The sequence below is a fragment of the Penicillium manginii genome, assembly GCF_028828005.1.
Source record: "Penicillium manginii strain IBT 31320 chromosome Unknown utg000002l:1.0-5564898.0:1.0-5567710.0, whole genome shotgun sequence".
NCBI lineage: Eukaryota > Fungi > Ascomycota > Eurotiomycetes > Eurotiales > Aspergillaceae > Penicillium > Penicillium manginii.
Genome location: NW_026643103.1, coordinates 4268484 through 4291741, shown reverse-complemented (window position 1 = coordinate 4291741; position 23258 = coordinate 4268484). Strand labels below are relative to the sequence as shown.

Sequence of the window (23258 nt, the reverse complement as noted above, 5' to 3'; positions counted from 1 at the left end):
ATGACTAATATAGGGCACACACACAACCGAAGTGGAAAGTCGAAACCCACCGAAATTTTCCTAGCGCCTCTCCAATCAATCTCCATCACCTAAAACACCTCTTCGAGGATTATCCGACTTTGAACATACCCGCTACCAAAAACCAACAGTAGCAATCAAAATGGTACGCCCCTCCATCGCACTCGTGTGCCATTGAAGCGAAGACCAGTCGAAGGACTCGCATGGACTCGATTCGGAAAAGCAATTGTGCTCCGCTCAAGCTCGCTGTCGCAATCCAAGCGGCCATTGAATGCTAGCTGAGCATGAGTATGAGCACAATTGAAGATTTTCAGAGTCAAGTTTCACGCAAAGAACCTCGATGGCCGAAGCTCCAACACCACGCACAACGTCATCTCGAACCAGAGCAAATAGGCTAACCGCTAGTGATTTTATAGTCGGACGGAGAAGAGATCCCCCCCTGTTGTTGCCGCCGCCGATGAGGTCGAGGTTTCCGCTGACGCTGGCTCCGGCCAGATGTCCGTCCTCGACGCTCTGAAGGGTGTCCTCCGCATCTCCCTGATCCACGACGGTCTTGCCCGTGGTCTGCGTGAGGCTGCCAAGGCCCTCGACCGCCGTGAGGCCCACATGTGTGTCCTCAACGAGGGCTGCGAGGAGGAGGCTTACAAGAAGCTCGTCGTCGCTCTGTGCTCCGAGCACAAGATCCCCCTCATCAAGGTTCCTGATGGAAAGATGCTGGGCGAGTGGGTCGGTCTCTGTACGTTTTACCCCTCTTCCCCGCGCTGTCACGGTCGAAAGAGATTCGATCGAGTGCTGTTGGACATTCGAATAATTTACTAATGCTTGTTTTCTCTACAGGCACCCTTGACCGTGAGGGTAACGCCCGCAAGGTCGTCAACTGCTCTTGCGTCGTTGTCAAGGACTGGGGTGAGGAGTCCCAGGAGCGCTCTGTCCTGCTCAACTACTTCCAGACCGAGCAGTAGATTAGTCCCTAATGGATTAGTTCTGCAAATGGTCTAGGAGGGATCGGCGGCTTCTTTGGATGTTCGCTCTATGGGTGGGAGCTATTCAATACTGGAGGGGGAGATATCAGGAAGAGACAATAGAGCATTTTGGGGCTTGACTGGTGTGAACCGGTTGGCATGGAATCTTTAGACATTTTTTCCGGATCTTCAACTTGTCCCACCCTGCGCTGTGACCCGTTAACTCGGGAGAGCGGTGCTGCGGCATCTATTCTAGGCTTCTGTCTGCCTTGGCATGCAATCAAAACAAAAATAAACACGATGATGTGATGACAACTTATCTTGAACCTGTAGAAGTAACTCTATTGTTGCGACTGTACCTCGTACATTGCGATTATGTAAAACTTAGCAGGATAAAATCAGGCGCATGAACGAGGTTGAGAAGCTCAAAGCTGCCAGTGCCCAGGTGGTCCGAGTCATGTTTAAGTACTATGCATGAAATGGAAATCGAAGAAAGGTGTCATGCTACTACCTACTTAGACACTTCGATCAAATGGATTTATAGCTATTCTGACGAAGACCCAGAGCCCGCTTCCAGAATACCTACGTGCTATCTACAAGTGTTCGCTCGAAATTACTTTTATTCTCTCGGGTTAATATTGGATTTCTAGTCCTCCACTCTGCCGAGTCATATTTTTTTAAAAAAAAACCCTCATAATCAAGGCCTGGTAGATCTACTAAAATCTACCTGCCTATAGATATCTCAATTAGGCTCGGTTCGCCTTTCAAATCCTTCAAAATCCAGATTGACTTATGAGGGCCCAGAGTCTGGCTTTATGATGCCAATACCAGGATAAGCGCCTTGACTCGGAGAGACACGCGCACTCTGACTTCCACTTTCCGAACGAGCCGCATTTGCACCTGGCTTCACGAAATTCATCGTGGGACAATTGAAGAGACCATCATTCGTGACTAGAGGTGCAAAAATGTTTCTTAAACTCACATACAAGGCTGGTATTGGTTCGGAGTGAAGATTGTCATTTACATTTTGCGTTGAAAGTAGAACCATGTCTATGAGTCGCTCCCGTATAGTTCAAGTTGCTAATAGCTGCTAGGCCCGAAAACCGGACCCTGAGTGCATGATCAGACTTTCTCACCAGATGGCTTCTTCTTCCGAATGTCTTTCCATCCCATTCCAAACGAAAAAGCCACACAGACAACACTGAGAGCAGCCGCCATGTAGAAAACTCGGTCTACACTCCCCGCATAAGCCTTCAAAACGCCCGGAAGATCATCGGCTGAAACCACATCACGCATACCAGTCGCGCCTGCGGCAATAATAGCAGCCACGTTGGCGTTTGGTGCATCTTGAGGGATCAGTGTTTTGAGACTTGAGGAGAAGATCACATCCGCAAATGTAAGAAACACTGCCCCGGAAAGTGTTTGGATGAACATGAGAATTGCCATGCCAACAGATATTTGACTAGGCGAAAGGCTGTTTTGTATAGCGATGAGTGGCTGTGTTATATGGGTATTAGTATTGATCAATTCGTGACAGTGAGAAGGCTCTTACAATTTGAAACCCGGCTCCCCGACCTGCCCCTATGAGAATCTGATAACCGACCCATTTTCCGGTTGAGGTATTTGGGGAAAGTGTTGTTAAGAGGCCGTTGCCGATCGCAGTGGCCACTCCGCAAAAGATGGCCCAAGGAAGATAGTATCCTAGCTTGCCGACTGCAAATACTGTTAGCATTGCATATAGCGATATTCAAGTTTCTTGAATCACTGACTGAGAAGGCCTGACATCACAGCAAAGGCTAGCTGTGATAAAACACTAGGAAGGATATACACTCCACTCATTGTGGGCGACTCATTCTTGATCGACTGGAAGTAAATTGGTAGATAGTATGAAGCAGTGAGGACCATCGCGAAGATAGTTAGCATGACCAAGCAACTAGACCACATCACTCTTTGTCTTAGCATGGCTAGAGGTATCATGGCCTTGTCACCTTGATGATGCTCCCAAGCTAAAAAGACGAGAAAAGTGCAACCCAAACCACAGAAGAGACCTATGACGGTTGCGCTCTTCCACCCAAATTCATTCTGCCCATATTCAAGGGCAAGAAGGAGCTGTATAGCGGCTGGGGCAAAAAGCACAAAGCCAGTGAGGTCAAGTTTCCGCGTGATTGTCTCAAACGATGAATTGATTGATGGCTTGGCGATCTGATCAGGAATTTCGATAAAGAGGAGCATCAGCGCAACCACGCCGCCAATGGGAAGATTGATATAGAAGCCTTTATAAAACTCAGGGTTAGATGACCAAGAGAGCTCTCGAAGAAGTAGAAGGACCTACACCATCTCCACGTAGTGTATTGAGTAAAAGCACCTCCAATTAGTGGACCGAAGGCGACACCTAGTTGGCAAACTACAATAAAACGTCAAAAAAAGCCTGAAAAGTCGACCCAGTTCCTGTCACTTACCACCCATCATCATGCCGAAAAGAGCTTTCAAGATTGTTAATCAAATATCTAAACTTGCATATGAGTACGCTTACCTGGAACCTTGTGCATTGGTGCGGATGCTGAGATGATAGTCAATGCTCCATTCATGAGTCCAGAAGAGCCTATTCCAGCAACCGCTCGGGCGACAATTAACATCTTCGATGATGTAGCAAGGCCACAGAGGAGAGACCCCTAGCTCAAAAATGAAAAAGAAAACCAAGAAAGTCCACTAGTAGCGTCGTGTCAACGCGCATTGAAAATGAAAACAGATTGATTACACAGGTACAGAAGTAATACGTACCTTGGATGTAAAATTTGTGTAGATTCTACCCGTAAGAGGCTGCAGACAAGCACTAGCTTACTCTTAATAATCTTGCAGAAGATGAGGACTTTTTGAAGAAGCGGAAATAAATACCTACCTCGCAATCTGATAAGAGCTACCATACCAACCCAAATCTTGGAGTGAATGAAACTTTGTCGTGATTACCGGAATAGCCTAGCATGGTACAGGTATCAGCATTCTTCTGGTAAGAGGGTTGGAATAAAGACATGCCGTGACGATGATGGCAGTGTCTAGTAATACTAAGAAGCAAACCAAAGTGACTGCACCGGCGACCAAAAAGAGTTTCACTCCTGTCAAGTATTTTTGCTCATCTGCGCTAGATGCGTTCGTAATTTCTGGGATCCCATCTATGGACAGACGAGAAGAAGAGCTTGACTCGAATTCCTTGGATGTTTTTTGTTGGACAGGTACTAAATCATGGCTAAAGGACTTGACAGGGGCCAAGTCGTTGGCTCCCATGTTGAAAAGCTTAAGTCAAATAGAATCAATTAATCCTAATGTTGTATAAAATAAAAAGGCCATAGAAATTTGTTTGCGACCGGGCCTTTTAAATTAAGAGGTGAACAATACTGCGAGATTGCGAGAGTTCTGGGAGTAATAGCTTATAGCAACCCTTTTTCTAAAATAGCCCCAAAATAAAGCTCTTTTGGTATCAAAAGTAGTCGAAGGATTCTGAACTACAGGGGAAGGTGATTGTTGATTGGAACGTTGGCTACAGTGGGACGGGGTTGAATGAATCCTAATCCCGAACTCCGATATACTAGTAGTAGGTGAGACGGACAAACGGCCGAAAATCTTTTACGAGTGGATTAGAAATCACCGAAGATTCGTCCATATTTTGTGATGGATTTTGGGAGCCAGTTGTCCAGATAAGACTAGAGAGATCAATCAACAAATGCAAAGCTTGCATTTACGCATCTATGCGCATTTGACTGGGCTCAACTGATCGCAAAGAACTACTATGAGAGTAGGTACAATATAAAAAGATTAGTCATAAACTTTCCAGCCGCAGAATCGGACGGATTTGGATTCGAATCTTCCCAATCCCGCCGTTCCTTCAGGATGACTCGTTGGGTGTTGGGGGGATTTTCCCTTTATTCTTTTCGCTACAGCCTATACGCGTGACTGAATATCTAGCGTTTGAAGGTGGCTCAAAACCTCACAAATATTTTCTCTGTCCATCTACTGTGTTACCCTGAATCCCGAAATCCAACGGTCGGAGTTCGGGATGGACGTCAACCACAACCCGAGTGGAACCCCGGCACCGTATGGCCGGGCTTGTATCAACTGTTCTCGCGCTAAAAGCAAATGCATTCTTTTAGAAAGAGGCCATGGCTGTGAAAGGTAAGTCGAGAGATCTCACAATTGCTGTCAGATGGACTAATGCTTTCGTAGATGTCAGCGTTTGAAAAAGGACTGCCGGCCATCGCCAACGGTGCGAAAACGAAATGGCCGATCTTCGGCTTCTAGGACTGCACAGCTTGAAGCTAAGCTAGACAATATCGTATCATTACTCCAAACTACTGGCGGCACATCTGCAATACCCACAGATTGGGACAACGCCACTTCGATTGCCATGCCTGCACAAAATGCGCCACCTTATTCGTCTAAGACGGACCACCCCATCATCACTCCAGCTGGGATTCCATCGCCTGTCCCGTCATCATCAAGTGATTGTTCAATGGCCGATGTTTGCAACTCGCTTCAACTTACTCCAGAGGAGTCCGAGAAAAGACTGGGAAGCTTTCGCACTTCCAACATGACATTTATTCCCTTTATCCACATACCCTCCCATATAACTTCCCAACAGCTTCGCGTGGAGAGGCCATTTGTCTGGCTTACTATCATGGCGGTCTTAACTCCTGCAATTGACAAAAGGGATACTGTCTTTACTCAGATCACGACTCTTATCCACCAAAAGCTTCTCGTCGAGGTTGCCCCAAGCATGGATATGCTGCTTGGGCTTATGATATTCATAACTTGGTGAGTTAACATCCAGATTATCGGGAAATAAACACCTGGCCAGTACATACTCACAATAGTCTCAGGACTACATATACCCGGCGACCATTTCTTAATTTCTATTCGCACGTGGTCATGGGACTTGTCTGTGACCTCGGAATCAACCAGGCAATTCCCAAAGAGCCATCAACCATGCAGGCTTTCAAATGTGCTGTCGGCTGGAAACAGCCAATGTCAACTACAAGGACGATTGAGGAACGAAGAGCTGCGCTTGGCTGTTTCTTGATGACATCTTGGTATGTCCGTACTCCCAGGATGAATGTGGACCCAAGTTAACATTCGGTTGCAGCGTTGCTTTGACAATGTTTAGAATCGACGCGCTACGATGGACACCTCACATGGAAGAAAGTCTACAGGTTCTCCTAGATGCCCAAGAGTGCCCAGAAGACGAAATTCTGGTCACCCTTGTCAAGATTCAACTGGTGATGGACAAAGTGCATCACCATAGACGGGATGCGGACGGCCAGTTGCCCTCTTTACTTTATACAAAATCCTTTCAGGCACAGTTGGATTCCGTGCGAGCAGAAATCCCGCAGCATCTCAAACAGTTAAGTATGTTTATTCAGCCATGACTGCCAGTGACAAACTTGAAGCTTACTATCCTATACTACTAGATACGGTATTGCTATATATCAGTACTGCCGAGTTTATTATTCATGAATCTGCTCTCAAGGATGTGTCATCTCCAAGTTCTCCAGAGCTACATCGACTCGAAAGTCTCTGTACATGCCTCCACGCAGCCAAGTCTTGGTTTGATGTTTGGATCACCATTCCTGGTGGGGATTATCTGGGTATGCCATTTACCATGTACTTCCAGTTCTCAAGGGCTCTGGTCACTCTTTACAAATTATCGACTCTAGAGGACCCGGCTTGGGATAAAACCATGGTCCGAAACACCGCCAACATACTTGAAATCCTCGATCGTATCGCCTATGGAATGAAGACATGCGCAGAATCACTCAATGTGAACGATGAGGAATGGAATATCTTCGAAAAAGGAATGAGGATGACCCAATCAATCAAACAAGGCTGGGAGCCAAAACTTATGGAAATTTGGTACCCGAACGTACCGGCAAATGATTTGGGAGGAGACTTTGTGACGCCGACCTCCGCTCTCGAGCCCTTACCAACGAATGGGTTCGATGATATGTGGATGATGGAGATTTTTGGATCGATGGGATAGGCTCCATTTTCACTTATTTTTAGGCTCTGGCGTTTCTTTTTCTAAAGAAATCATTGGCATCGACTTAATTCTTAGACCAACTCGCCTCAATGTATCCATATTACTCTCCAATACATGAAATTTCCCACAAATATATTATATGTGGCTTCTTTAAAAGATGTAAGAATAATGAAGGCAGAGGAAAAGGAAAAAAACTTCCTTAGAGACCACATGAACCATCATGAACCAATCATCAGGGGGTAAATTTCAATAATAGTGGTGCTCTATGCCAAAGAGTCAGCATGGAAAAGCAAACCGGGGCTGTAAAACGACTAATAGCATTCGTATTTTGCACCATCGCCCGTTTGGCCTCCACTAAAAGATCTGCGTTGATCGACCATGCCTACGCACTTGGCATTTCATTTATTCTAGAATATTTCTCGCATTTTTGACACAGGTTGATCTAAGATTTCGAAAATAATTTATTACACAACCAGGCTATGAGCACCGTGACGCTGGGGTCAATTTAAAAGAGTGGTAAGTAGGAATTAGAGCCCGACAGAGCCAAGGGACTTGATCCTCTGCAGTGCATCCTTCCGGATGCCTTGCACGATGGTCTCGGCGGCTGGAACACCGTGAATCAATCCGACCGAGGCACCGGCATAAGTTGCGAGCCTTCCCTCAGGCCCCCAGCCCGCATCACCCAGCTTCGAAGCTTCATCGTGACGCTCTTTCAACTTTTCAAATGGGGTGCCGCCTTGATGTTCAACGAAAGATTTGTTAATGATGGTCCTGGGGCTGTACCCCGCTGGCCATCCAAAAGTGCCTCTGAGATGATTGTAGAGCAAAGTTCTTTTCGTTGTTGACGCGCCGTCTGTCGCACGCACAATCTCATCCTGATATCCTTTGCTAATCCGGGCCTCTTTAGAAGCTAGGAACCGAGAGCCCATCGCAACCCCCGATGCGCCTAAGCATAGTGCCGCGGAAACTCCACGGCCATCAGCGATACCACCAGCTGCTAGAAGTGGAATCTGGCTGGTTTCCATGGCATCCGCAACTTCAGGAAACAGGGACATGATGCCCATCCCATCTTCCGAGCGGCCATGGCCGCCTGATTCTGCTCCTTGGACAACAATGACATCCGGTTTCTCGGAAATCAGAAGTAATTGTTTTGCTTCTTTCAAGGTGCCGATTTGTATCCATATTTGTGTTTGCGGAGAGGCCTCGCGGATCCTGCGGGACCAAGTATCGTATTCCTCTGGACCGTCGCGGGGCGCGAATAACCAGGCGGCGCATGGCTTAAACTTCTGGATAGCCGCGGTCGCAATTTCAATATCGTCACCCCACAGTTGAAAACCGACGCCAACCGGGAGGAGAGAGGATGATGTGTGTGAGTTCAAGCTGGAAGGTTGTATTTGTTGTTTGCGGATTAGGGTTAGTGTTTCTTCAAGGTCCACGTGTGTGTTTTGAGTCTGAATGCCGGGTCCAATGAATCCCAGACCGCCTGCACCGGAGACAGCCAGGGCAAGGGCTGGTCCGGACATGACACGCATTGGCGCAGCGACGATAAACGGGCTGGTGGTCCATGGGTAGCAGGAGAGGAGTTTGGTCGCCATACTGGCAGGAGTTGGAGAACAGTGTTTGATGGATATTTGAACAGAACGATTAGAGAGTATTGATAAGTCTACCCGGTGTGAGTTTCATAAATATGCGAAGGAGGGAATCAAGGATAAATATGAATTGAGGTTGAGGAAGTGAAGACTGGAGAAGCCGAGGGATGAAGTCATGTCATTGCCTCTTTCTCTCTCTATTTCCGCTAGAGCCGCCTTTACCGCCCAACTTCCGCACGATCCGATGATCCTCTTTCTTTCCCACTCCCTCCCACCCCCACACAAACATGGAGGCCCAACCCCAAGCTCCAAAACGAAAACGAGCACGCCTGGCTTGCAAGCCATGTCGGGAACGCAAGAGAAAGTGCAATGGTGGTGACCCATGTACGACCTGTACCGAGTGGGGTTACCAGTGCTACTATGAGGCTCGGCGGAGGAAGTCTCACAATGTCCACGATCTATCACCCGATCCTTCTGCATCTCCCCCAGTTCACAATCCTCCGGGACCTATTGCCACTGAGCCGGATTCCAGTGGTCTGGTCCGTCGCTTGGAAGCTAATTCAGGCGCCGCCTTTGTCCGAAAGCTGGGGCTGAAGATCGATTCGGCCAAAGCCCCGAAGCTCAACTTATTTGGATGGAATATCGGATCAAGGCAGTTATCTGCCCAGCCCCTTGCATCTTCGGTGTTTCCTATCGTGGAGATTACATCCCTGGACCATATACAAGCGCTAGCTCAAATTTACTTCCAGAAGATTGATCCATGTTATGGTTTTCTTCACCAAAAACTCTTCTTCGACCGGCTCAACCAAAGATGGCAATCACCTCTTCTACCAGATATATTCGACAGTGTCATAGCTGGCGTGGGCGCTCTTGGCTGTCTGTTCTCGCAGCGCAATGCCACCATCACTGAAGTTCATCTGGTTCGCACAGCGCGCTCCACATTAGATACGCACCACCTATCGGGCCCTCCATCAATCGATCTTTTGAATGGATGGGCACTCAGATCAATTTATCTTCGGATGACCGACTCGCCACACTCTACTTGGATGGCGAGCTCGACACTAATGCATCTCCTGGAAGCCTCAGGTCTCCACCCCGAGTCACATTCAGTCCTTCCACCCCGCGTTCAGATTGATCCAGATCTTCAAAGACGCCTCGTCGGCGTTGCCCATCATTTGAATGTATGGACGTCCTTCGACCTGGGACTTTCCCGGGTTTCATTCCAGAAGGACGATCTACCTCTGCCACCTTCGCCCAAAGCTGGTGATTATACCGCCGAGGTTTTGGGTCTGCTCCCGGTGTCTCTTAGTCTCGACCCAGGTAGATCCAAGGATGAGACGGATCTTGCGACTACACTGGGCAAACTACTAGACGGGACTCACACCCAGCCACCATCTGTCATGGCGCAATGCAATCTTGTTCTTTGCATTCTTCGTCGGATTCATACCCAGAATCTGGATATATCGCCTGGTCTTGCAGATCGAGTGCTAAAACTACTCAAGAAAGGCCTTGGTTGCGCACAAAGCATGGTCATGGACTGCACTCCCTGGCATCAAGTCGCCAATGTTCCATTTCATATAATCTGCGTTCTCTTGGTAATAGACACGCGTCCATCGCTTTCAATGCTCCCAGAAGCAATGCAAACCCTCGGGCTGGTTGCATCTACCTATGATACCGAAACCATGAGGGAGGCATATAGCGCGGCCTGCTTGTTGGTCTTGCTACACCAACAGCGTAGGAAGGATGATATAGCTATCCTGGGAGAGGCACTAAGTACCCAACAGGCGACTCAATTAGAGATATTTTCTCAGCCGACCCCTAGCGCAGAAGAGTTCAATTGGCTGGGTGCTCTAGTTGCAGATTTACCTGGGCTACAAAGGGTCGACCTGGACCAGTTTTTGAATGCAGATATGATTGATGTTCCACCTTTTATGGGCGAATCTGCCTGATTCATGATTTACTGCATGGGTTTGAGACTCTATCCGCATGGGAAAATCGATCAGGCGAATTCAATCACAAAATAGTTGCAGCTGTGTCTATCATCCTGCTATCGCCGCTCTTGTATAATTTCAACTGATTATGTCATTGAATTCGAAGATTATTATAGGGCCATTGGTTCCTAACAAACCACAATTAAACACATGCAGGCAAAGCAGAAACGGGTACGTAGTCCTTTGGTGGGGCTCAAACGCGAAGCCGTAGTCCCGCTAATACCGCGGTCCCGCAATATCCGCAGAGCAGGCAACCCCGGCCATGTTTCTCCCGAGTCATGATGGCTGCCATTGTTTAATCTTGCCATGAAAACCAAGGCTATTCCCATAGCACAAGATATGCCGAAAAACCTTCCAACTTGCCCACGAGACTGAACCCGTGTGTGACGTGCATAACCATTAGATCAAGGTGATATACAACAACACTGGTTCATTGTTAAAGATCACAGCTAATACGACAGGACCATAATGCAGCAGCGAGGAATTCGGTGTGAAAGAATCCATGGATCTAAAAATATCCATGGGACGGGGCAGACCGTTGCCAGGCCCTCTTCCTGACCTCGAAGATTACGTTGTTGATTTTGACGGAGTCGAAGATCCATCGCATCCTTACAACTGGCCATTTCCCACCAAGTACGCAAACTTCATACTCAGAATGACGAGAGAGCTGCTAATACTATCCATTTGATTAGACTCTTTACTGCCGTGCTGGTATGCTCGGGTACTTTCATAACCTCTTTGTCCAGCGCGGTCTTCGCCCCAGGGTCCGATAGCGCGAGCAACGAATTCGGCGTTGGAGCAGAAGTCGGAAAATTGGGTACAACGCTCTTTGTTCTAGGATTTGCATCGGGACCGGTGATATGGGCTCCAGCATCTGAACTTTATGGCAGGAAATGGCCCTTGACCATCGCCCTGCTCGCCGGTGGAATATTCACCATAGGTACCGCTGTCGCCAAAGATATCCAAACACTCCTCATCTGTCGCTTCTTTGCAGGAATGTGTGGCGCGAGCCAGCTTACAGTCGTCCCGGGAGTACTGGCAGATATATACGACAACACCCAACGCGGTATCGCCATCTCACTCTATGCTTTGACCGTCTTTGTCGGCCCGTTTGCTGCACCTTTCATCGGTGGATTTCTTGCGACGAGTTACCTGGGATGGCGCTGGACTCTCTACATTCCAGCTATCATCGGTCTCGTTACAGGCGCAGTGTCGGTTGTGTTTCTGCGTGAAACATTCGCACCGGTGCTACTTATAACGAAGGCCACGGAAATGCGGCGTCGAACGAAGATCTGGGGCATCCATGCGAAACAGGAAAGAATGGAAGTGGATTTCGGAGAAATGGCTACGAAATACTTCACTCGTCCACTGAAGATGCTTTTGACTGAGCCGATCATTTTACTCGTTTCGCTCTATATGTCTTTTATCTATGGGCTTATTTATGCACTCCTAGAGGCATATCCATATGTCTTTGAGAATACGTATGGGATGAAGGCCGGAATCAGTGGATTGCCTTTTATAGGCCTGATTATCGGAGTCGCCCTGGCACTAACATTTATCTTGCTGGAACATGGCAGCTATGCAAAGAAGTTGATAGCTAACAAAGGCATACCTGTGGCTGAATGGCGTCTGGTTCCTCCGCTTTTTGGGGCACCCGTGTTTACCATCGGAATATTTTGGTGAGCTTGGGCAGAATTTATCAATTTTCCAGATGGCGACATAAGTCCAGGCATGCTAATTCTATCACAGGCTTGGTTGGACTGGTTACGATCCAAAAATACACTGGGTGGTACCTACTGTCGCTGGGATCTTTGTTGGGTTCGGCGTTCTTTGCGTATTTCTTCCTTGTTTCAACTACCTGATTGATGCTTATCTACCTTTGTAAGTTTCTCTGTTATTTGAGTTCTAAAGTTATACAATTGCTGACTATCTGTAATAGCGCTGCCTCCACAGTCGCTGCCAATATCATTCTCCGCTCTACGGTGGCCGCAGGTTTTCCGCTTTTCACAACTCAGATGTTCGAAAATATGGGTATTCAATGGGCATGTACGTTACTTGGGTGTCTAGCTGCCTTGATGATACCGATACCGATGGTTTTCAGAGCCTATGGCCCTCTACTTCGAAGCAAAAGCAAGCTTTTCAAATGAAAACAAAAGCAAAGATCGAAAAACTCTCCTATCTAGTTTGAGTGTCGAATATCGTTAGGAGTGTTTAAAAGCTTGTTAGATTGATATATAATTCAGTCAATGCAGATAGAATACTAGTATTGTTACATTATTGGATACCACCAATTAATGACTTACTTGTGCTCTGGCCCTCAACCTCGCACCGTAATACCAGAGAATCAAAGGAGCCGGCAATCCGACTATCAGGCCTATAAATGCAATTGTAGTGTTTCCCCATCCATACCCGAGCACCTTGTACATTGTCGGTGCAAATAAAGGGAACAGGAATGCCGTCAGACTACGTGGAAACTGGGAGGCAGCCCCGGCACTGCTTGTATGCTCTGGATAGGCCTCCATGATGTATGCCTGTAGTGGCATTCCTGTGATTTGCATGCCAAGCATCGTAATGAAAGCACCAAGATCGACAATAGCCCAATGGAGGCGATAATGAGCCGCCCAGCCATAGACGAACAGACCAAGTGGCCCGATAAAAGCACCTGGAAAAACAGAAGGCGTTCGAAGCTCAGGAGTATGTTCACCATTGGCTCGAGCCTTGAGGCGATGGTAGAGGGAGTCCATGAGCATTCCACATAGCTGGGCTCCCACAATCTCGCCTAATGCAACTGAAATGTAGTGTAAACCGCTAATTTCGACCGACTGTTGATACTGATAAATCCATAGGTCTGAAAACGTAGACAGAACAATGTACAGAATTCCGTAGTAGAACGCTGACACGAGTGAAGAGATTTGAATAATAGGATGTGAAACAAGGAGTCGGACAGGTCTGATAAGTGCGCGACCGAGAATCCTCAGCGCGGACTTGTTTGCATGGAGTCGTTCATGAACAGTGTAATATCGTGTGTCGCCAGTCTGCTCGCGAATTCGCTCTGCACGACGGCGCAGGATTAATGGCTCATATGTCTCTTGGAAGGCCGTGAAAGATACTAGAATCATCACAGCCTGGAAGATGGATGTTGCCCAAAACATCCAGCGCCAGGTCGTACGATCTGCCATGAAGCCACCGATGATCGGACCAACAGCGGCTCCTAGCAAGGGGATCAGCATGTACACTCCAAGAGAGCGTCCGCGCTGTTCCGGCCGCCATACATCGCCGAGAACACCATTCGCTAAAGCGTATATTGCACTAGCACCAAAACCGGCGAGGAACCGACATGCGATCAACGTTTCTTTATTTCTAGCGAAGCCACAGGCAATATTCCAGATTAGGAACCAGACATTCGAAGCGTGGAGGATTGGCTTGCGACCATAGACCTCGGACAAAGGGCCGATAAAGAGTGGACCAAACGCTGTTGCGAGAAGATAAATGGAGAGGGCCATAGCTGACTCTGCGGAATTCATGTCGAACTCTGCAGAGATTGTGGACAGGGCTGGGGCAATGATTGTTGATACCATTATTCGATTGAAGCCGGTCGCAGAGAGCACATCGGTTACGGCCCATTTACGACCAGTTCGCCAATCCTTTGGATTTTCAGCATCAAAAGGCTCGGCAAATGCGACCAGGAATGGATCATCCTGTTTGCTGTGATTGGTGATGGGGGCTAATTCGACATCGGTCGGCGAGATTGCCGTGACAACGTCAGGGCCCTCACTATGACTATTATTGGTATTCATCGTATCTCAGAGTCGACGAAGCGCATGGTATCAAAAGAAGAAGAGAGACCCCGGAGAGAGGATGGCGATGGGAGCTAAATAATCGATCTTCCCCAGATGAGGAAGTGCGGGGATCAGATAAGGAGGTCGGATCCGGCCGATGGAATGCCACGCCACCAACCTTTGGGATAACAGCAGATTAAGCAGCTAATATCAAAAGGCAATCTTGTACTTTTGTAGCGGGTCACTCGGAATCAGCATGGACTTGCTGGAGATACTGTGATTACAGGGGCAAGTAAAACTTACTAGAATTCTCCGAAAAAAAAAGAATTAGAAAACATTGTGCACACATTCAAGTTCTAATCGAAGCCCATGTCAATGAAGTGGAGTTTGGATTGATATTGCTATTAAGATATCTCGGAGAGGGATAATATCTAAGCAAAGGTAGCCTCGCCAAACACATTCCGAATTTCGTCGAACTCCTTGCCCTCTGCTAGCAATAATCCAAGTAGAACGCGCGCCTGCTGGGGGTTGTACAGGCCGCTAGCAATGCGAGTCTTCGCAGTATCACCCGTGATATCAGCGGTGGGAACCTCGCCATTTACAGTGCGATGACTCAGGATAACAGGGACATTAGTCCGCGACACGACGTCGTCGATGGCATCACCAAAGTCGGTCGAGATGCCTCCTGCACCCTCGCCGGCAATCTAATTTCATTAGCACCCGATCTCAGCTAGTAGGGGTCGTTCAGAGAACATACCACAATACCCTTGGCACCGTTCTTGATAGCACTGTGAAGTGAGTCGCTGTGCATATCCTCATACGCGTACAGGATATCCACACGGGGAATTGAGTCCACATCCTCCATATCTGCGAGATGCTTTGCGTTCGGTTGCACGGCCGGGTAGAAGAAATATGGAGTGTTTGAAACAATCATGCCGAGACTACCCTGCTCGTAGGCTTTGAATGTATCCATGGTGTTGGCATTTGTTTTGGTAGCAAAGAAGGCCGAAACGATGCGGTCGTTCAGAACAACAAGTGCACCACGATCCTTGGCCTGTTTGTCTGCGGCCACAGTAACACCTTGGAGGAGGTTCATGGGACCATCGGCGGAAATGGCAGTAGATGGGCGCATCGAACCGACGAAAACGATTGGCTTGCCGCAGTTCACTGTCGCATCGATGAAGAAGGCCGATTCCTCTAAAGTGTCAGTACCGTGGGTGATGACAGCACCAGATATGGTGGGATCGTCGCAAACGGTCTTCTGTAGCGTGTGCGTCAGGTTCAAGAGAAGAGACGAAGATATATCGCCGCTGTTAACATTGTCAAATTGAACGGCGTTGACGTTGGCAATGTCGTAGACCTCGGGAATCTTGGAGAGAATCTGATTGATTCCTAAAGCTCCAGACTTGTAACCTGCTGTGGCCGTCTTGTCGTCACTTGTCCCAGCAATGGTGCCACCTGGTATATGTTTGTTAGAGTATTGATGAGCACCAAAAAAACAGTGCCTGCTTACCCGTTGCTAGTAAAGTAACATTAGGCAAAGATGCATCGAAGTGGTTGAACTTGAGGCCGTTGGAGTTGGTATATGATGTGTTCGAGGCTCGGGCATGAATGAGCGGAGAGGCATAGCTCGTGGCAGCCAGTGCGGAGATCGCGAGGGTATTAAATATCAGACCCATTCTTGGTATGTTCTCGTGATGCTTGTGTCAAGAAGGTCTTGATATTTTAGCCCGAGAGGGTCTTTCGAGGACTATATAGCTTACTACTAGAACAGATATCGGTAGTTGCGTCATCCGGTTTTCGTCTTTCCGAGACTCTAGGCATCTGTAAAATCATGAATCAAATTACTTGGCAGTCCTTGTCGCAATAAGGTTTCGTCCAAATATGAGGAAGTATCTCGTTGCGGGGCAGGCATAGAAAGTGGGTTGAGGTGGATCGAGGCGGAGACGTATAGTTGGAGTAAGCAGAATGTCGTTATGTACAAGATTCTCAACTCTTTCTGTTCTCCGATTGGTATCAACACCCGAAGATAGAAAGCAAATTATGGAATTGGGCCTTGGTATCGGATCGTGAGTGGTATAGCATATGGCTGGGCAACAATTAAACTTTTTCGACGGGCATTTCGAATAGTTGGTATCGTGCCAAGTCGAAAATGCATTTGTTTCTATTGTTCCACTGCGAAGTACAAACTTATTGTGAAGATAATGGGCCCTCTCAGCGGGTCGATCCCGAGAGCAAGTTTATTTTTATGAGATGATTTATCCATATTTGATGATGAAGCTCGTAAATTCGGTTGAAAGGACGAATAGGACTCTCGGCTCACGACCCATACCGATTCTTCCGAACATAAGCCGATCGTCTCCAACCGTACTTGGCTCCCCTTGGCATCGAGAGGCTGTGCAGGATTTAGGCTCTCGCCAAGCATAGCAGAATTAACGTTAGTCACTGAATGAGGCTTTTTTGCTCCATCACTTCAAATCGAGACCTCGACGGAGATCTGCAATGTCTCGGTACAATATCGGTTTAACTCGATCGCAGCCCATGGCGAAGAATGTCAACACCGAGTGTAGTATATTCATCCAAGAAGCATGCCTTTTGTCTTGAGGTTGATTCTCAAACGTGGTAGGCACTTTACAATCTCAGAAGTTGCTAATTTCTGGCGCCTAGTTCAAAAAGCGCCACCGCATCCGGTCCCTGACGATCAGCGGGGAGCTCATGGATTCCTGAATAGTCCGAATTTGCTATACCCTGTGTGTCTCTTTGGCGGTATTGCACTTCCCAGGAGCCGGGTAGCTGGTATTCATTGCAGATATCTTCCACGACATGTTGCTGTGTTTCGCTATTCGCCAATGCCCTCTCTTCGTGGCAGATTGAGGGTCGCATAGTCAGTTGTCCTGTGCGGTCCCGGGGTTTCCATGTCGCTCGTATGTGTTTTCGTTCTCAAGGTGAACACCCGAATCTTGTTTTGCTCGACGGGAGTCGACTTCACATCATGAATAATTTCCCATTGGGCACTCGTTGCCGAGGAGGCGTAGCGGGGCCCCTGTGTTGATTTCCGGTTACTTGTCGGTGTCATTTGGGGCGATGAGGTTTGCCGTTCCATGGGGATTGAAACATTGCCATATTGTGGAAATGGTGTATTCGATCGGTCTCAGCAAGAGAGTAACTGACTCTTCGATTTCTGATTGTGTTGTTTATGTTTTCTCGGAGTCCAGGAGTTGTCCTAAACTATTGGCCATGATGAGTCAGCATTTATTGTCTCTCACTTCACTTCTTTGCACTCGTCAACAACGCACATATCACTTAGCAGACCAGCTCTACCTCATACCCTTTCAGTATTTGGGGCAGCTTCGAAGCAGTCGTTTGAAATGTGTTCCCCTGCCGAGTCTAGAGACTAGCGGCAGCAGGAAGATAGCTATCCTTGATGCAGGAATCATCTCCGAGTACACCTGTCTAGACTCGGATCAGACTGTACCCTCTTTCATCTCTTCTCGCGAGATCTGAACCTGCGGAACAACATATTTTATTTCGCATAGGGGCTGTGGGATTGGGGAAAAATTTCGATCCGGCTAAAATGTGCGCCTATGCATTTTAGCCCCCAAACGCCGTAATATTTTAGTAGTTTTCGTGTCGAAGGTGGACGGACAGTCGGAACGCCACTACTCTGCCGCAACATAAGCATACTCTTGAGCTACCTAATCCTGCTTCCTAACTATATCAGGCAATTTAGATGCTTGTCGAATGAGGAGTGCTTTCATGAGAGTCCCATACCACGTTTCGTCGAATAAGAACTGATCAAGTGGGGACATAATTGACAGCTATGACAATAACCTGCATGGCCCCCACGACACGGGATGAAGCTTTTTCTTTCCTCCTTTTCCTTCCTCCTTTTTTTTATTTCTAAGTTAAGTTTTTACCTTTCTACACATCATCAATAAGCTATAAACTCCTACCAGTTGCTTCAGAGTAGCTTGGCAGACGGAGTACGAAGGACATGGTTGACCTCTTAACCATTGACAGGGGCTTTGGCCCAGGCAAGTGGGGTGATGGTGACTGGAATACTGTTGTGGATCCGAGTTTGGCATCAACTCGCAAGGACAGGAGCCTTGTCGCTGTTAAGGCTGCCTTTGCATTCCTTCTGCTCGTGGGCATGCTTGTTCTCTCAATCTTTATTTTTATATTGAAAAAGTCAAGAACAGATGCCCTCAAGCCTATGCCACTGATGGCCACCTTGGCAGCCATGTTCTCAATGGTGATGTAAGTCCCGACTCTGGTTCGAATTGAGCGATGAATGAATCACTTACCACCCTAGCAGCTCTATGGCCAATGTGTTTGCTTATAACATTTACGGGCTCGAAGTTTCCAAGACCAAGGAGTGGTATTTGATCACTTCACTGCTTTCGGAACTTTTCGAGACACTCTCATATTGTATAATGTTTTATGTCTTTTATACTGTCGTCCACGTGGTAAAAGATCGTATCACGAATATGAGCACCAAGGTATCTACGACCATCAAGTACGTGCATTTGGTGGTCGTGGGCCTCTTTGCAGCACTCGTCATTATCGAGTGGAGCTACATGGTACTCTATATCAACTCCGTCGTCCATAATGAATACATCTTCATCGAACAGGCCAGTGTTGAGTCAAAGATTGACACCGCCCGATGCATTCTATTTTGGCTGGCCGCATGGGAGATTGTTGGCTGGACTTTCTACCTGGGCCTCATGACATCGCGGGGCTCATCGAAGGTCAATATAAAGGTATGTTGTCTATTAGGCTTGAGAAGTCAGGGCCACTGGATTATTGTGCAACATCTGACACCACTTGAACAGATGTCAGCATATTTCTTGATCGCCGCCTCGGGATTTTTCCTCGGCGAGAATTTTTATTATTTCCTATGGGATGTGATTTACAAGCTGAGAACCGGAAACACAGATGTGGGCTCCGCCACCGATATCATCCAGGAAATCGTTCGGTTTGTCTTTGTTCAAGGATCATTTTTCGGGCTTATTTTATGTTATTGGCGATTTCCGGCCCCGGAAGCTCGCTTCGACGAGATTTCCAGTGAAGAGAACCGGGAGGCTAGAATTAGCTCGGATTTTGTTGACCGTAATGGCTTGGCTGCGCGAGAGGTCGAAGGAAGCACCCCTTTAGATGGAATTACCGACAAGAAAGCGGGCATGTTTGAGGCGGACACTTCACGAGCTATACTGGAGGCCGATGGCTCCGATTACTCCCCAGATAAGAAAGCTGGCATTTCTGAGGTAGATGGCTCAAAGGGAATCCTGGAGGCCGATTCAAAACTGGTTCATGAAGCAGCCAGCTAGGCTCCTTTGGCAGTCTTCGCTGAAAACTTTGTCCGTTTTGTGCCTTCCTCTCAAAAGAAAAGGCCTAGATATGACCGAGCAATTCTAGAAATAATTAATGCAAAAATCCAGATTGCTTCAGGGTATTCGAGGATTGTAGATGCTTCAAATAATTTTAGGAATGATCGAGTCGAATGAACATAACAGAAACAAGAATGCGGGGAACTTTGTTCGAAGCTTCACAGGAGGACCCAGGAGCCAGGAATCACGCGAGATCACTGATTTTTAATCTTTTGCTGCCCAACTGCTTCAAAATCTGTGGGTCATTGTGACTTGATTCTCCAGAACGACGAAAATACTCACAATACGCGCTGAATCGGGCGACGGGATCACTTTATTTTAAATCTCAGCTCTACATTCCTTCAGGCTCTACGATTATCAAATAGTGACCATCGCTCGCAACACGTGTTCTTCCTCGCATGGTGTAGTATTATATTCCAATCCGCGATCTCATAAGTCTAGCTTCACTTGGCCATCTGATCGCTCTTTTTGTCGCAATAATGTACATTCCTCAGGCTCTGAGCAATCGCACTGTACTTCTTGTCGCCTTCTTGCATACAAGGCTGCTCCTCGAGCAGCTGCGAAAGTCAGATCCATAGGTTTCTCTATGGGGTTTTCTCCTTGGGCAGATCCCATCAAGGCGAAAGGGACTATCTTGGATTCGATATGAGGTTCCGACAGCCCGGCCAAGGCGTCTTTCAAATTAGTCAGAAAAAGAGGGTCTGTTGTGCTCTCGCCGGCTAAAAGAAAACCGGTGATTCGAAACTCGGAGGACAGAGAAAACCTTTTGATCTGCTCACGGAGACGAGCCCATAATAAGTCAGGATTGTCTGCTTCAAGAATTCGATCTAGCCCTAGTTCGAAGTCAAGAAATTTCATGTCATCGTATGCGAAGCGCAATAGGGCTTCACCCCCAATAGGTGTGGTAATGCTGGTGTATAGCAGTTGGCGGGTGAATGAAACAAAAAGAATTGTAGGAGAACTGGCCCATTCAAACTCATCTGTACACTGCCACAGATCATGATAATTTTTGCATAGACCATGTCCACTAGCAGCATAAACAGCATCTGCCTCTACCAGACGTCTGGGATACCATGGACAATCACCCGTCCAGGGTTGTAAATCTAGCTCCTGAAGAGCACTGTTGATCATCTCCGAATTCAAGGTTTGAATATCAGGGGTTGTGATAGCAACTCTATTTAGACCCTGGAGTATTTGCTTCTCTGTGGTAAGCTGAAGATCCCTAAGCATTTCACTGATGATTGTTATGTCGTCCACTTCCACCGGTCGCTTGAGCATTTCATTCAACCAGCGCCACCCAGCCCGCGCTGGGAAAGGGAAACCCAAGAAAGAATCCAAAAGAGAGAATAGCTTAAAGTAGGAACTTTGAAAAATCCCTTGGTCTTCAATTAATACCGGCTTGCCTCCTTTTGCAAGGCGTGTCATAAGCTCAAGATACTCAGGTTTGCCAGGGATTTGGATAACGTCGACGACGGTTCCATTAGAATAATGTACAGCGGATGTTCTGTTAAAAGTAAGGTTAAATTAATTTCGTCAAGTCTTCAAGATAGCCACAGACTCACCCGTAGGAAGGAGTTAGATCGAACCCGACTCCCGGGGCGTCATAAGTATTGGCTGGAAGGCATGTTTCACACCTGGCACGGGGGCAGTCATAAAAGGCATAACAAGGGACTATCGAAAAAGCAGCAAGAGCGAAAATCCGAGTTAACCACATTTGGAAGAAAGGGTGGTAAATAGACTGGCAAGCTGCGGTTTCTGGGTGATGGCGGCGGTGGTGGTTTTAAGCCTTGTGAGCGCCAACTGAGTGTGACAGACGAAGAGTCTTGTCGGAAATCTGAGTTTCGGGTGGTGCTCAGGGTTACAAGGGGCCTTCGACGGGGTGGACCCCACGCCGCTAACACCGATCCTGTCTATTTAGGAAAGGTGGTGTATGTGTATTACCACGGGGCTCAGTCCTATTCAAAATATTGCAGTTATTCATACACACTTACAATTGGCGAGAGGGTACCTAGGTATATAATAATGTAGAAATAGCTGGTATGGTAGCTTCTGCTAGTAGGACCATCGGATACCCACCTATTCTGGTACTGAGATAGTACTGGTACATACTCACTTACCTACCTGGGGATGAGAAAGTAGAATCCTGGCCTCCTACCGTAGCTCGTGGTAATACACATACAGCAGCTTTTCTAAATAAACAGGACAGGGTGTTCAGATAGCTAAAGGGGGCGTCTATTGAGTAGTAGTAGTGCCTAGTAATACTGGAGTAAATAAATCCGATGTGGCTGCGCCATACTGGGCGCTGCCTGCCGCTCCGATTGCTCCAGAGTATTCAAGAATCGTAAATGCTTCAAATAATTTTAGGAATGATCGACTCGGAGTCTAACGAGCATCCACTGTGGATACTAATAGTAGTAGCAGCCATCGCTCAAAATATGTGTTCTTCCTGGCATGGTGGACTACTAGTAGTAGTACTAGTATTTTTCAACTTACGACCTCATCTTATAAATCTAGTTTCACTTGGGCACCTGATCGCTCTTTTTGTCATGATAATTTACACTCCTCAGGCTCTGAGCAATCGCACTGTACTTCTTGTCGCCTCCTTGCATACAAGGCTGCTCCTCGAGCAGCTGCGAAAGTCACATCCATGGGTTTCTCTCCTTGGATATATCCCATCAATGCGAAAGGGACTATCTTGGGTTCGATATGAAGTTCCGACAGCCCGGGAAAGACGTTTTTCAAAAAGATCATGGTACGTACAATACCATCATCATCAACACGATAGAATAAAAACTCTGTGTAATCCGTCAAGAGGCCATACCTTTCCACGACGCTTTCTCTCGGAGTGAACCATCGCTATAGAAATGTTAGCAGAAGTATAAATTCCCTACAATCCACCTATGAAGTTTTCACCCATGTTCAAGTTACCTATGACCTGTACGTCACAACACGGCCATAGACTCAATCTTCGGCAAACTTCAAACCCCCATTTTTCTGATTCAAAGACCACGAGTCGAACAGCAGCTAATTCATGTCCGTCATACCAGAGACTGCTAGTATGGTCTGGAACCCTCAACATAGTAAACTTCCTTCCCTGCCCAGGTAGTATTGGGCAGTGTTGTCCGCAGATAGAGCTCATTACCCCGGGATTTGATTTTGAGACGGTCGGAATATCCCCGGCACTTGTTGAAATGCTTTTAGTGCAGAATTTGAAAGGCACCCCCCCCCGAGGGGGGGATATAGATTGGCCCATCACACAAGCATAACACACAACTCATCAAATCAATTTCGTGCCACTCCCGGCAGTTGACCATGCTAATAATGCTTTGCCCTGGCCATTTGTCCATGGGTCGATTCCAGACGTATTCCTATGATGAGGTTAGCTCTATGCAGGTATGTATCATGGTACCTTGTAGAATAGGGACGACGTGAAGATGTGGAATCCTACTGACCAGAAACGTATAGTAGGATCATCAGCAAGTGGAACTTGCCACGACATCCTCT

General features: G+C 47.3%; 11 protein-coding genes across 11 annotated transcripts; 5 read left to right on the top strand and 6 right to left on the bottom strand.

The window, feature by feature from the left end:
• Positions 1-160: 160 nt before the first annotated feature.
• N7533_002890 (40S ribosomal protein eS12) lies at positions 161-980 on the top strand (the record flags this gene model as incomplete). The annotated part of the gene is made up of 3 exons (XM_057099540.1): positions 161-186; positions 435-754; positions 856-980. The coding sequence occupies 3 exons, from the start codon at positions 161-163 to the stop codon at positions 978-980; spliced, it is 471 nt and encodes a 156-aa protein (XP_056964676.1).
• A 1122-nt stretch (positions 981-2102) lies between these two features.
• Positions 2103-3616, bottom strand: N7533_002889 (uncharacterized protein; the record flags this gene model as incomplete). The annotated part of the gene is made up of 6 exons (XM_057099539.1): positions 2103-2477; positions 2533-2693; positions 2750-3253; positions 3313-3384; positions 3440-3463; positions 3514-3616. 6 exons carry the CDS (start codon positions 3614-3616, stop codon positions 2103-2105), a joined length of 1239 nt encoding a protein of 412 aa, XP_056964675.1.
• A 1415-nt stretch (positions 3617-5031) lies between these two features.
• Positions 5032-7008, top strand: N7533_002888 (transcription factor domain-containing protein; the record flags this gene model as incomplete). Its single annotated transcript, XM_057099538.1, has 5 exons — positions 5032-5147; positions 5199-5786; positions 5852-6061; positions 6115-6377; positions 6440-7008. 5 exons carry the CDS (start codon positions 5032-5034, stop codon positions 7006-7008), a joined length of 1746 nt encoding a protein of 581 aa, XP_056964674.1.
• Positions 7009-7535: 527 nt separating this feature from the next.
• Positions 7536-8603, bottom strand: N7533_002887 (nitronate monooxygenase; the record flags this gene model as incomplete). Its single annotated transcript, XM_057099537.1, has 1 exon — positions 7536-8603. The coding sequence occupies one exon, from the start codon at positions 8601-8603 to the stop codon at positions 7536-7538; it is 1068 nt and encodes a 355-aa protein (XP_056964673.1).
• Positions 8604-8884: 281 nt separating this feature from the next.
• N7533_002886 (uncharacterized protein) lies at positions 8885-10546 on the top strand (the record flags this gene model as incomplete). The annotated part of the gene is made up of 1 exon (XM_057099536.1): positions 8885-10546. One exon carries the CDS (start codon positions 8885-8887, stop codon positions 10544-10546), a length of 1662 nt encoding a protein of 553 aa, XP_056964672.1.
• A 192-nt stretch (positions 10547-10738) lies between these two features.
• On the top strand, positions 10739-12735 carry N7533_002885 (MFS transporter; the record flags this gene model as incomplete). The annotated part of the gene is made up of 7 exons (XM_057099535.1): positions 10739-10759; positions 10920-10969; positions 11063-11221; positions 11281-12267; positions 12338-12469; positions 12528-12634; positions 12692-12735. The coding sequence occupies 7 exons, from the start codon at positions 10739-10741 to the stop codon at positions 12733-12735; spliced, it is 1500 nt and encodes a 499-aa protein (XP_056964671.1).
• A 144-nt stretch (positions 12736-12879) lies between these two features.
• Positions 12880-14385, bottom strand: N7533_002884 (MFS transporter; the record flags this gene model as incomplete). Its single annotated transcript, XM_057099534.1, has 1 exon — positions 12880-14385. The coding sequence occupies one exon, from the start codon at positions 14383-14385 to the stop codon at positions 12880-12882; it is 1506 nt and encodes a 501-aa protein (XP_056964670.1).
• Positions 14386-14798: 413 nt separating this feature from the next.
• N7533_002883 (asparaginase ahrA) lies at positions 14799-16046 on the bottom strand (the record flags this gene model as incomplete). The annotated part of the gene is made up of 3 exons (XM_057099533.1): positions 14799-15071; positions 15125-15825; positions 15881-16046. 3 exons carry the CDS (start codon positions 16044-16046, stop codon positions 14799-14801), a joined length of 1140 nt encoding a protein of 379 aa, XP_056964669.1.
• A 1160-nt stretch (positions 16047-17206) lies between these two features.
• Positions 17207-17470, bottom strand: N7533_002882 (uncharacterized protein; the record flags this gene model as incomplete). The annotated part of the gene is made up of 1 exon (XM_057099532.1): positions 17207-17470. One exon carries the CDS (start codon positions 17468-17470, stop codon positions 17207-17209), a length of 264 nt encoding a protein of 87 aa, XP_056964668.1.
• Positions 17471-18361: 891 nt separating this feature from the next.
• N7533_002881 (uncharacterized protein) lies at positions 18362-19694 on the top strand (the record flags this gene model as incomplete). Its single annotated transcript, XM_057099531.1, has 3 exons — positions 18362-18624; positions 18683-19127; positions 19200-19694. 3 exons carry the CDS (start codon positions 18362-18364, stop codon positions 19692-19694), a joined length of 1203 nt encoding a protein of 400 aa, XP_056964667.1.
• A 489-nt stretch (positions 19695-20183) lies between these two features.
• On the bottom strand, positions 20184-21468 carry N7533_002880 (uncharacterized protein; the record flags this gene model as incomplete). Its single annotated transcript, XM_057099530.1, has 2 exons — positions 20184-21258; positions 21317-21468. The coding sequence occupies 2 exons, from the start codon at positions 21466-21468 to the stop codon at positions 20184-20186; spliced, it is 1227 nt and encodes a 408-aa protein (XP_056964666.1).
• Between the last annotated feature and the right edge of the window lie 1790 nt (positions 21469-23258).